This window comes from Lontra canadensis, unplaced genomic scaffold (assembly GCF_010015895.1).
Source record: "Lontra canadensis isolate GAN:19392208 unplaced genomic scaffold, GSC_riverotter_1.0 scaffold20, whole genome shotgun sequence".
NCBI lineage: Eukaryota > Metazoa > Chordata > Mammalia > Carnivora > Mustelidae > Lontra > Lontra canadensis.
In genome coordinates, this window is record NW_022631014.1 from 10,505,717 (window position 1) to 10,519,967 (window position 14,251).

Sequence of the window (14,251 nt, forward strand, 5' to 3'; positions counted from 1 at the left end):
TGCAAAATGGACATAGTAATCTTGTCCTGCCTATATCACAGAATAATTAATGAAGATGAAGAATTCCATAGTTAAAGAAGTTAGAAGCCAGAGTTAAAATACAGAAAGGATCCCCTTCTTGGCTCATAATGTGGCTAGAAAATGTTTGCAGACTACGTGTCAGTGGAAACTATTCTAAAGTAATGTTTTGTTAAATATATCCTTTGCTTATTCAAATCTTTTTTTCCATAGGTGCTTCAAAAGTAAATTTTTTCAGAAATAATTACATTGTGAATTGATCCAAAGGCTTTTATGGATAAAAGTTTGAATACATAATCTGTTTCTTAAATAGTTATTTCTGCTGTGGTTACAGTAATAGGTGAAGGGAAAAAATGTTTAGTACACACATAATGGCTTAGAAAACAAACTGCTTTAAAGCTGTTATTTAGTGATAGCCAACATAATGGTAGTATGAGCTTCTCTGCCCCTTCCAATTTAACCAACTGTGGCAAAATGCTAGGAATTAGAACAAAGACTTGAATCTGTAATTTTATAGAAAACTGAACCACATTATTATAGAAAACTGAACCACATTATAAGCTTATTGCCTTTTTTTCTTGGGAAGAGGGATAGGAGAAATTAAAGATGCTCAACTTCTGGACAAGGGTGATCTGTAAATTAGAAAAAAAGGTGATTTAGTCTGTCTCTACTCCCCAAAGCACTGAGTGCTGCAGTTAGGAGTGGTGGCCTTGAGCCTGCCACTGTTGTATGCTAGAAAATTTATGGTTCAATATACCAAAAGACATCCTTCATCAGCTCAGAAGGGACACACAAATGACTTATTATTAAATATGGAAAGAGTATTCCGCCTACATTATTCTTTGGAAATTATTACATTAAAAAAGAGCCTCACTGAAAATTCCCTACAAGATTATTCTGTGTTCCTTTTAAAAGGAGGAACTTCCCCATCAACATACCTTGGACTCATATGTAACCCTGGCCACTGGAAAACTCAAGGGCAAAATGAACCATAAATTAAGTTGGAGCCTGCCAGAGCACTCTATTAGTTTTCCTGGTTCATAAATAACTCTCACGAAACTGAAAGGAGTTTTGACTTTAGTTTCGTTTTCCTTTTTCCCTACTAATAAACACTGCTGAGGAAATTTATAAAACAAAATTCTCTTGTGCCTTCTTTAGCAGCAATACGAGGTGCATATAATTTTAAATTAGGTGGCAGTGAATATTCTTTATAAAAAAAGTCACATCTCATTCCTTTTAAAATAAACTTAGGACATTCAAATTTACAACTTTTCAGAAATATACCTATTATGTAATAAAAAGTGCAAATGTACTGATTGAGGTATAAAAATAGCTTTGGCAAAATAGTACTATATTAGCCCAAAACTCAAAGTTTAGTCAGCCAAGCAGTTACTTATGAAAAGCAAATCAATGAAAATTTTCATTTCATTGAAAGCGATAAGGGGATAACACCTGGTCTCCATTCTAAACAATCTATCCTTTATGGAAAGAAAAGTTTACCAAATGAACCCAATAAATGCATCAAAGTAATTTTCTTCAGAACAATTTAAAGATCTAGGTCTTTGATATATTCTGTAACACTGGAATGAAAAATACCTTTCAGTGTCTTAGTGTCTTTTTTTTTCTTTTTTTTAAATATAAGAAGGAGTTGTGGTAAAAGGTCAACTAGAGCAAACTTAACACCTCAGGCTTATACACATAAGCAACACTTGGCTGAGAAAAAAAGCCACAAGGGGGAAAGAATACAGTACGAAGAAAAAACACATCAGCAACACCTTTATGTGTGAAGTTGACCAGTATGAGAATGAAGCCAAAGCAGAGAATAGGTAGGCTGTGAACATACTATATATACTTTGGCTTATCAAAATCATCTGATGAGATTTTGATAAACGATAGCCAGCTGCTCTTCTAATAGGGTTTCCAGCAAACATTAACTTGCCTTTCTTGATTGTAGTTGGGGTTTTCAGTTTTCTTAGTAGTTCAGCTTGTACTTGAGTCACCAAATGTAAATTAGACATTTCTCTCTTCAGTTCCCAGTATGCATTTTGCATATTATCACTGAAATAGATTTTTTTTTTAAAAAGTTACTGGTTATATAACTTTCTTTATGGACAGAAAGGACTGACTTTAATATAGAAATGAGCATTATCTGCATTTCTGCTCCAATTAGTTTTAAGATAAACAAAACTTCATTAAGTAACAGAAATATGGGCATTAATAAGTAAAAAGATCTTATTCACAATTTTGGCCATTAACTGAACTATATTAAACAGATATTACAAAAGTCGTATTACAACCAAATTTCGTATTACAACCAAATTTCTTATTAATTATAGCCTATAATGTGCTGTGCTGTGGCACTAATTCAAGGGGTATGGTCTTCATTTATAAATCGGATCAAAAATAAAGTGACATTTATTCATGTATAGAGTTTTAATTTGTATTTAACCCTTACTTGGTTTTGACACTGTGAATTGAAATGTATCAACTGCTGAATGTATACCCAAATCCACATTAAAATTTAGGTTTCATACATTTCATTCTTTTATGTTTGACTGGGCTGTCTCATATGGTTGGTCTAAACCAATGTGACATGACAGCACAAGACAAGAAGAGCCAGATGATTTCCTGGTAAGGGAAAAGAAGCCAGAGAGGATTATATGAAACAAATTTAAAACTTAATAAATGCCTCTCATTTTCATAATTAAAAGTATTTTGCCTCAATTATCTGAGAAGTTATAAATTATTGTACACCTAATTTGTAAAGTCTCATTCTTCCATTAAACATGGATATTCATGATTTTCTTTTGGTTTTTAATTGCCAACTAAATAAACTGATATCCTTGTATAGCCAAGTAGGTATACTGAAGATATGTAAAATGTTAAGTATAAAAACAATTGCTCTCATAGCATTCAAATGACCATTACTGCCTCTTAAAGACACTGGTGTAAATTTAATAAGTAGAACAAGTTAGAAAATACATCAATTTTTATCTAGCTATAAACAAAAACCTTTAAATAAACCAAGGTATAATACTCTTGATACCTAAATCTAAGATCCTGTTTGAATTACAGTGCAACAGAGCTACTCAAAAATCATTGTTCTGGGGCACCTGGGTGGCTCAGTGTGTTAAAGCCTCTGCCTTAGACTCAGGTCATGATCCCAGGGTCCTGGTATGGAGCCCTGCATCGGGCTCTCTGTTCCATTGGCGAGCCTGCTCTCCCCGCCGCCGCCCCCACCCCAGCCTGCCTCTCTGCCGCCCCCACCCCAGCCTGCCTCTCTGCCTACTTGTGATCTCTGTCAAATAAAATCTTTTAAAAAAAAAAATCGTTTTGAATGAAAGGTTATATACGTTTTTTGTCAAGGTATTTCTATTCCACTAAGACTACAATTCTTTCACTAGAAGCAGAATAAACTTTATGCTGCTTTCGGGAAAAATCTACATGTTTTAGTCTATTGTAAATGTCATTTGTCAAACAGGAGTCTATTAAAAATCATAGGGCTTTTTGCAGGTTTTTGGTAAGTGTTAAATAATTACTTAACAAAAATTAACCACCCCCATTTCACCAGTAAACATCTGAGATGTATGTTACAATGAATGTTTCACATAGGAACCCGTCTTAAGTGTGAAGGTTTGTTCCTTGTTGCAACTGTGGGTATTCAGTAGGCTTTCCAAAGAGTTACTCACATTGCGTAACACAGACACAGCACTTAAACTTGCTAATTCATGCAGACTGTGAGGATATGAATAATACAGTTTAAAAATACTGTTTAGTTATTGGCATGAGATGACAAATTAGTATCTAACTTTGAGAAAACAAAAGCAAATATCCAAGACCATGTTTGGGTCCTCGAATATCAAACACATTTAATCATTCAAAATAGCTAAGCATGTAAAGTAAAAGAAACAATTAGAAATGTTAAAGCAGTGTCTAATGCACATTTTCCAATTCAATTTAATGAAGACTGCTTATAAACTAGGTTAAACCAAAAACTAGGTCACTAAGTTCAACATACATCTAAGTCTTTTTCTTTTGCCCTTAATGTCCCCTGAATTAAAAACTACAGCTAAAAACCAAACCAAACCAAACCAACAAATTACTAAGTATAGGCTCTCCCCCTTGTGGATAATAAAGTAATAACAGTCTCTTTACACTAGAAAGTGCTACAGTCTTCAGAGTACTTTCACAAAAATTTATTTGAACAAAGTATTTAAATCATTACCTTAAGTGAGACTGGAAAAGGCAAATTATCCACAAATCTTTAGCAGGGTTCCAACTAACCTTCACTTATCTAGATATTTTTGAGATTGAATAGGCTGGCTCTGTCCCCCTCCCCAACCAACCAGGAGTGTGAATTTAGCTAAGTTTTGCTTTAAATGACACAGGTGCAAATGTGTGTGTGTAAGAAATTATAAAACTACTTGAGCACTGAGATGCAACACTAAAAAGCACCCCAAATGAGAACCCTACAAAAATGCCTAACGTAATAAATGCTCAACCATGTTCTTGCACCAATTTGACAAGCTGGGTATAACCACAGTTTCCCTGTGACGAAACAGGTTCAGAAGATTACTCCATATTCTAACATGTTGCTGATCAAAGCCATCTTTTAATTATCCAGTCTAAGGACTGCCTGCTGCCCTGCTGGGGTTACATTTTTCATATCATTCTTAACAACAAATTTCAATCCTCTAAATTTTAAATGTAACATACCTCCTCGAGAGGTGAATGAGCAGGTTTCGTGTCCTGCTTATGAAGTCAAATTGTGTAAAAGCCCAGTTTTCTTAATCAAAACTATTCAACTCTTCAATACTGAAATTAGTATTCCTTGTCTAAGAAAAATCCAATTTTTTACTTCACCTATTTATTTTTCTTTAGCTTCTGCAAATTTACTACACAATTACATTCCCCAGAAATTCTAAAATCAAAGTATGAGATCTCTTACCCAAGAGCTAAAGATTTAGAAGTGTGTATATTTTGACAACTGTGATTCCCCAAAACCAAGTATCTTTTAGACATATTTTAATGTGAGGCACAGCAACGAATCATTTTACACTGCAACCCAAAGAGTAACTTATGAGAAACCATACTTAACCCCCCTCATTATGTGTAATACACACTGGTATGTTCTTCTATTTTATTCAATATTTAAAATACTTCTCTCAACACACCAAGTTTCATGACCACTAAGGGAGCACAGCACCATTTGAAAAACACTAACCTAATTCATATTTCCTAAAGACTTACATTTTTAAGAAATTTACCATAAAAGTTTACTCCAAACCTACATATGTTTAAGCACTGAGCACAACAACCTATAAAGCTAAAACCAAACAGAACACGAGCAGGACATAGGCCAAATTCCTGCTGTTAAATGATATTCTACACAGTAAGTACCAGATAAAAGGCCTCCAGTAACTAAAGGTTCACTCTATATGAGGAACAATACAGTACCTCATTCACCTGGCAATATGATGGAGGACATATGAAAAAAAAAAAAAAGTTTTCCCAAAAAGGGTGTTTTACAAATAAATAAAAAATAATCATTAAAAATACATAAACTCGTACTTAAAGGTTTTGTGGAAACATTCCTATTAACCTTTTTGCTAATGTAGTAAACTTTGAACTGTTCCACTTAAAAGTGATGAGGTAACTTAAAAATATTAAAACAACACAGGACTATAAATAAACTGGGCATAGGTACAAGCGGTAAGGTGAAGGAAAAACAAGATAAAATGCAGCTAGGAATGAGACTAACATTAAAATGCACGATAACAAAGTTTACCAAGGGGTAAGCTACAAATTTGGTTATTAGTTTTCTAGTTACTAACCAGAAAAGGGAAACCTAATCAGTTTTGCAATCCACATTATTTACATAAAATAAATGCAAACCAACTTGTATAAAACCGTAAATACACTCTGAGCACTAGCAAACCATCAGGACACGCTTTAATTATACAATTCTTTTAGCAGACAAGTAGCTCTTAGAATGAAGAACTTAGGGCAAATCTTTCTAAAAATTGTTTCTCTCAGCTGATACTCTAAGTTACTACCAAGCTTTAGAGAACTCATAACTACTTTTGAAGCCACAATTACATAGCCTGGCAGCCTCAAAAACTAGACTCCTCTCCTTGTATATTTATCCCCTTAAATCCTGGTGTGGAGATTCCTTACCATTTTGTTAATTATATGATGTCTTAAAAAAAACATTTGCAGGGAGGTTGTGGGGGGCAGCTTTTTGAGTTATTCTCAGGTGATGTGATCCAAATTATATAAAATTTCCCATGAATGGAAGAAGTCTCATTCTTTATCACGTACCTCTAATATAAAATATACATAGCTCTTTCATTTGACATACTCTGATTCTAACGTATTTCTTTGTTCCCTGCTTCTTACCAAAAATGGTTTGAAGAGGCTTATAAGCTGATAAATACAACAAAATGAGGGGAGGCTCAGTTGACAGAAGAAAAGTTAATTTTGATAAGAAAACTTGAAGAAATACGGGGCACCTGGGTGGCTCAATTGGTAAGCATCCAACTCTTGGTTTCAGCTCAGGTCATGATCTCATGGTGGTGAGACGGAACCCCTGTGCTGGAATCCAGGCTCTCTGGGGAGTCTACTTCCCCTCTCCCTCGGCCTCTCCCTGCTCACACAAAACTCCTTTCTTTCTAAAATAAATTAATGTATCTTACATCTTTCAGAAATAATCTACATGGACACTGACCTAGACACACTGTTTAAAAAGGAATAACTTCCTTGCTGTAAAGTTAGATGAAACTTGAAGGCATCAATGGAAGAACTGTTCAAATGGCAAAGTTTAGTAGTTGCAAGAAAGATGTTATGACTCACAAGGCCTAAATATGATGGTCCTTTATAAAAAAAGTTTGCCTACCCCCTGGATCTAAAATATTGGCTGCAATCCTCAAATTGTTTGCCCTAGTTGATCATTTCTCTCAACTGGGTTTTCAATAGAGATAGGTAGGAGCCATTTCACATTATTTACTTTAGATTTGTAAACCTTGGAAGCCAAATGATCCAACAATGAAGTCAACTCACTATTTTTCATTGGATTAAAGTATCCATATATAGAAGGAATATAAAATAAGATAATGTGAAACACAGTACATGTTACTTAAATAAAAATGATATATATTTAAGGGAAAAAAGTTAAAATTAAACATGAATTCTTAACAGCTACTTTTGTTTTTATCCCAAGAGGATAGTTCTCTTGTAATTCATGTTATACCAAAGACTAAGGTGGTCCAAGTTTGCCTTAAGGACATGGTGGTATTACTGTATATGGAAATGTATAATTCTTCATGCAAAATCAGGATTTATTACAGAATACAGCTAGCTCCTTAAAGCCCTACCTAAAATATCACATGTTCAAAAATTTTGTTTAAGGCTTCAAAATATGTACCTTTCTACTACTTTGGTTCAAACCAACTGTTGAAGAGCAGTTAAATGTTTTTTATAAATCCACTGTGATCAGAGATTACATGCAGTACCCAAATGGTATCCATTCACTTTTAAGGTTAATCCTAACAGAAATCTAGGTAAGCTGTAAAAAGTGGCCTACAGAGGAGAGTATGTTATTTGTGAATGTTGAAAAATATTCATACCTTGAAATGCTCAGTCTTTGGAGATCACTGCTCTTCAGATTGTCTTCCTGAGATGGATCCTGTCATTTGTTTAAAAAAAAAAAAAAAAAAGTTAAAAAGTTGTAATTGTTAAGAAGTATAGATCTGTTTCCCAGCTAGTACCTTGTGATGTGGAAGTTTCACATATACAGGAGTCATCATTATAAAATATTGGGATGGGGCACCTGGGTGGCTCAGTGGGTTAAGCCTCTGGCCTTCAGCTCAGGTCATGATCTCAGGGTCCTAGGATCAAGCCCATTAGGCTCTCCGCTCATTAGGGAGCCTGCTTCCTGCCCACCCCCGGCCCCGTCCCTGCCTGTGTCTCTGCCTACTTGTGATCTCTGTCAAATAAATAAATAAAATCTTTAAAAAATAATAAATAAAAATAAAATATTGGGAAACACTATTCAAGTTAAACAGGTTCCTACACTCTTAAGACTTCTCAGAACTTTGGTATATATAAGAGCACACTGGGCTATTATTAGGTACCTCAGACTTTTTTTTTTTTTTTTTTTTTTAAGATTTTTACTTGTCAGAGAGAGAGCATAAGCAAGGGGAGCAGCAGGCAGAGGAGAAAAAGACTCCCTGCTGAGCAAGGAGCCCAACTAGGATCATGACCTGAGCCAAAGGCAGAGGCTTAGCCAACTGAGCAACTCAGGTGTCCCGGTACCTTAGACTTCACACCAACTCCATTTTATAGATCCAGTGCTTTCTAAACTTCTTTGGCCCTAGTGTCATTTTTCCCCCCAAAGGATCAACTTTTCTGAATATAAATGACTGGAATATTGGGGGAAAGTTTAAAAGGGCCATAGTGGAACAGACACTGGAAACTTGATCTCATTAATATAAAACAGTAATCTACTGAGTAAAAAAAAAATAAAAGAAACAAAAAAACCTCTCATTATTATGTCCATGTAGGGATGCTATTTCACACTTTAAAAGATGTTATAAAATGTTTCACAGAAAATACCACCTCAAAAGTATTTGTAAATATGCCTACAGTAGATATAAGATTAATAAGGTGAACATAAATTTTTCTCCTTGACTCGCTTTCTGATTCCCATATCCAAGAGGACTCTGATCAGCAATACCTTTGAACGAAATTTAAAAGTATACACCTCACAACATCAAGATTTTCCATCACCTGGAACCTCTGGTAAGTTTATATTAAGCATTCCATTCTCCCTTTTCCTGGTTCATTTCTTATCTTAGTTATGAGCATTTTTAAATTTTAAATCTCCCCTCACCCTGCCAAAGAAATTCCTATGAAAGTGAGAACTAAGTCTTAAATTTTTTTAAAAACAATTCCTCTTGTATAAAATTGTTTCTTAGTCTTTCTAATGCCATTTCAGCAGTAAATGAAAAATTTCTAAAGTTTCTTCTACCTTCAAATGTCTGTTTTTATGGATTTATGATAGATGAATTATACTAAAAGCAAATTTATCCCCTAGCACCACCTAGTGGAAAAGAGTGACTGAACTATAACACCCACACCCACTTAACAGTACTGCATTTCTGGATTACCATAAGGTTTTTTTGAAATACACCGATTTACTGAATACACTATATATTAAGTGTACGTAGTTTTTTTAAATACGCTGATTTACTGAATACACTATATACTAAGCATTGTGCTGAAAGTGTTACATGTTATCTAACCTTTATGGAAAAAAACCAGATTTTTAAGTCTACTTTACAGAAAACAGGTTAAGATATTCCTAATGTTAGATAGTTAATAAGCAATGCCATAATTATAAGCCAAAGTTTTTACAATTCCATGGCACTTTTTCCTACTCTGTAACGAAATATCCATTATGTAAAAAGCTATCATCATCCTTTCAAGGAAAATCTATTTACTGACAATTACAATTCAGAGCTTCAAGGTATAGATCCTTTGTTGGAATCACATCTTAAAAAAAAAAAAAACAGCATCTAGGGGTGCCTGGTTGGCTCAGTCAGTTAAGCCTTTGCCTTCAGCTCAGGTCATGATCAGGGTCCTGGGACGGAGCCCCACACTGGGCTCCCTGTTTAGCGGGTAGTCTGCTTCTCCCTCTGCCCTCCGCATCTCATACTCTCTCTCAAAATCTTCAGAGGTCTTTTTTTTTTGAAGAAGAAGAAAAATATGGCAGAGTAGGAGGATCCTATGCCTACCTCGTTCCACAGATACAACCAGATAACATCCACATCAGTGTAAATAACCCAGAGAACTGGCAGAACAGACTATTCACAACAAAAAGTAAAGAGGAGGCCATACTGAAGAGGCAGGAATTGCAGGCAGGAGCTAAACACATCTACCCACAGGACTATCTGCAGGAGGGAGGGACACCACTGGCACCAGGAAGGGAGAAAAGCAGACCCTCACACCAAGAACCCCAGGTATGGGGAACATACACAGGGAAAATTAATCCCCATAATATTTGGCTTTGAAAACACAGAGGGGATAGTTACCCCACTTCCCACGATCAGTGAGGCTTAACACCTGGGACTTCACAAATTGGTGGGCTCAGCTCTGGGAGAAAAGGGAGGATGAGAGGAAAGAGAATCCTGGCCCTTAAAAAGACAGCATAATCGGCCCCAAGAAGACAAAGCAAAGAAACAGCACTTGGAAAAATGCCTCCAGTATATGGGAGAGAGCACGTACTAGAGGAGCAGGGATCCTTAGGAGACTTCCCCAAGAACAAAAGGACTGGTGGGCGCCATTTCCCTCCCTGGGCCACCACCCTATTTACATGGACATGTGTGGGAACCAGTGCAGCACACTTTCCCACATAGGTTGCTAATAGCATGCCTTACATGCTTCTGCAGATCTGCCCTCTCCAACCTAACCAGCCTCCACAGTTTGGGGCAGCAGCAGGTACCCTCCCGCAGCAGACCAGCATAGACCTTGCTGGCACTGCATGCACTTCCCCCGGCCCCAAATCTTCTGTAGACTCACCCCCACCAGCAATAAAGCAGTTTTCAAAATCAGCTCCAGCTCCCCTCTCACAGTAGACCTCATCAAACCTTGCTAACACCATATGCCCTGCCCCTACATTCTCCTGTGCACCTGCCCCTTCCAATATGCCTTTGGTCAGAGCCCATCCAAAAAGGTCTGTAGGCAGTGTATAGGCAGCCCTGACAGGGCCAGCACCACTCCAAAGTGACTTCTGCCCTGGAGAGAGAGGACAGCAACCACACACATACCAGTCCAGCTGTGGCCACTGCAGTGGGTAGCAGAATAGACATGTAGTCTGACTACAGGGCCAGCTCACCAACAAAAGCTTCTGAAGGCACAACACAGGGAAAGTACCCTGAAGTTCAGTACAACTGTGTCTGGGAAAAGCCTGGTCTGCCTTGAGCCAAACCCAAACTAGCTCACTAACACAGGGACCAGAGCCCACTCACAACAAAGAGAGCCACTGCAGACAAATGGACTGAAGGCAAAAGCAGCTCAACCTGAATGGTAGGGTAACAACACACACAGAAGACACCCCTGAAACATGGGGTTCCAGTGAACACAGGACATTGTACTGCAGAGTACAGGACCTCTTCCATTTCACTATTTCAAGAGCTGGAGACACAGCAGACTTTCCTAATACACAGAGACAAAATTAAGAGAGGATTATGTCCCAAAAGCAAGAAGGATAAGAATACAGCAAAGAGAGCTAAACAAAACAGAGTTAGGTAATGTGCCTAATGTAGAATTTTTTTTAAATAATGGTAATAAAGATACTCACAGAAGTTGAGAAGAGTGGAGGACCTAAGTGAAACCCTCAAAGTGATAGAAATGATAAAAAATAGTAACTCAGTAACTGAAATTAGAAATGCACTAGATAAAAAAGTGTACTAGAGAAAAAAGTAGACTAGAGAAAGTGGAGAAAACAATGAGTGATCTGGAGGACAGAGTAATGGAAAACAAATCAAACTGAACAGAAGAATGAAAAAAAAAAATGAAAAGTTTTAGGAAACTCAGTGATACCATCAAATGTCCACAGCAAATCATAAAATGGCAAAAAGTAGTGATAAAGATAAATTTTAAAAGCAGTAAGAGAAAATACAAGAAATACAGAGGACTGTAAGAGAACATGATGAAATATAATATGCCAACAAACTAGGAAACCTAGAAGAAATGGAGAAATTCCTACGAACATATAATCTCCCAAAACTGAATGAGGAAGAAATAGAAAATTTGAACAGACTAATCACCAGCAATGAAATTGAATAATTAATCAAAAAATTCCCATGGAACAGAAGTCCAGGACCAGATGGCTTCACAGGGAAACTATACCAAACATTTAAAGAAGAATTAATACCTATTCCTCTCAAACTATTCCAAGAATTAGAAGAAAAAGGAAAGCTTCCAAATTTATTCTACAAGGCCAGCATTAGCCTGATACCAAAACCAGATAAAGATACTACACAAAAAGGGAACTACAGGCTAATATTGCTGAAGAACATGGCTGCAAAAATTCTCAATAAAATACTAGCAAACCAAATCCAACAATACATTAAAAAAAAAAATCATTCACCATGATCAAGTAGAATTTTTTAAAATTATTTATTTATTTATTTGACAGAGAGAGAGAGAGAGAGAGATCACAAGTAGGCAGAGAGGCAGGCAGAGGTGGCGGGGGGAGCAGGCTCCCCGCTGAGCAGAGAGCCCAATGCGGGGCTCGATCCCAGGACCCTAGGATCATGACCTGAGCCGAAGGCAGAGGCTTTAACCCACTGAGCCACCCAGGCGCCCCGATCAAGTAGAATTTATTGCTGGGATGCAAGAGTGGTTCCATATTCCCAAATCAATCAATCATGATACATCACATGAACAAGAGAAAAGATGCAAAAGATTCAAAAAAAGTATTTGACAAAATTCAATATCCATTCATGATAAAACCCTCAATAAAGTAGGTAAAGAAGGTACATGCCACAACATTATACATGCCACACAGGAAAAACTCACAGCTAACATCATACTCAAGAGGAAAAAATAGACAGCTTTTCCCCTAAGGTCCCAAACAAGACAAGGATGTCCACTCTCACCACTTTTATTCAACACAATACTGGAAATGGCAGCCACAGCAATCGGACAAGAAAAAAAAAAAAGGCATTCAAATTGGTAAGGAAGAAGCAAAACTATCATACGTGCAGACAACAGGATACTATATGTAGAAAACCTGAAAAGACTCCACCCAAAATCTACTAAAACTGAGAAATGAATTCAGTAAGGTTGCAGGACTCAAACTCAATTTGCATTTCTATACACTAATAATGAAGTAGCAGGAAGAAATTAGGGAAACAATCTCATTTACACCTACATCAAAAATAATAAAATACCTAGGAATAAACTTAACCAAGTAAGTGAAATACCTGTACTCTGAAAACTATAAAACACTGATGGAAAAAACTGAAGATGACATAGACAAATGGAAAGATAGTCCATGCTCATGGATTGGTAGAACAAACTGTTAAAATGTTCATGCTACCCAAAGCCATCTACAGAGTTAATGCAATCCTATCAAAATGCCGAGAGTACTTTTCACAGAACTAAACAAATTATACTAAAATTTGTGGGGAACCACAAAAGACCCTGAATACCCAAAGCAATCTTAAGAAAGAACAACAAAGCTGGAGATACCACAATCCCAGATTTCAAGGCATACCACAAAGCTGCAGTAATCAAAACAGCAGGGTACTGGCCCAAAACAGACACAGACTAGAGCACAGTGAAATAAACCCGTGCCTATATGGTCAATTAATCTATGACGAAGGAGGCAAGAATATGCAATGGGGAAAAGACAATCTCTTCAACAAATGGTACTGGGAAAACTGGACAGGTACATGCAAAAGAATGAAACTGCACCACTTTCTTACACCATACACAAAAAGTAAACTCAAAATGGATTAAAGACCTAAATGTAAGACTTGAAACCGTAAGACTAGAAGACAACACAGGCAGTAATCTCTTTGTCATTGGCCTTAGCAACATTTTTCTAGATTGTCTCCTCAGGAAAGGGAAACAAAAGCAAATTGCTGGGACTACATCAACATAAAAATCTTCTGCACAGCAAAGGAAACAACAAAACTCAAAGACACCTACTGAATGGGAGAAGATAGTGGCAAATGGCATATCTGGTAAAGGGTTAGAATTCTAAACATATAAAGAACTTAACACAAGTCAACACCTAAAAAATAATCTCATTAAAAATGGGCAGAGGAGATATGAGGAATTTGAGAGGCAAAGCAGGGTGTTGTGGGGAGTAGGGAAGGAAATAATGAAACAAGATGGGATCAGGAGCAAGACAAACCCTAAGAGACTCTCAATCTCACAAAACAAACAGGGTTGCTGGGGGTTGAGGGGGTAGGGAGAGGGTGGTGGGTTATGGACATTGGGCAGGGTATGTGCTATCGTGAGTGCTGTGAAACGTGTAAGCCTGATAATTCACAGACCTGTAGCCCTGGGGCAAATAGTATATTATATGTTAATAAAAATTATTTTTTAAAAAATGGGCAAAAGACCCGAATAGACATCTGTCCAAAGAAGACATACACATGGCCAATGGACACATTAAAAGATGCTCAGCATCACTCATCATCAGGGAAATGCAAATCAC

The 14,251-nt window shown here is 36.8% G+C and overlaps 1 protein-coding gene across 2 annotated transcripts in view; it reads right to left on the minus strand.

The window, feature by feature from the left end:
- Window positions 1-14,251, minus strand: part of AZI2 (5-azacytidine induced 2) — a 35,253-nt gene that overhangs the window by 2,322 nt on the left and 18,680 nt on the right. For both annotated transcript variants that reach the window (XM_032861010.1, XM_032861011.1), the window contains 2 exons: window positions 7,644-7,702; window positions 1,958-2,076 (listed from right to left, as the gene is read on the minus strand). In XM_032861010.1, the coding sequence (XP_032716901.1) occupies window positions 1,958-2,076; window positions 7,644-7,702 (178 nt within the window). The remainder of the gene's footprint in view (window positions 1-1,957; window positions 2,077-7,643; window positions 7,703-14,251) is intronic.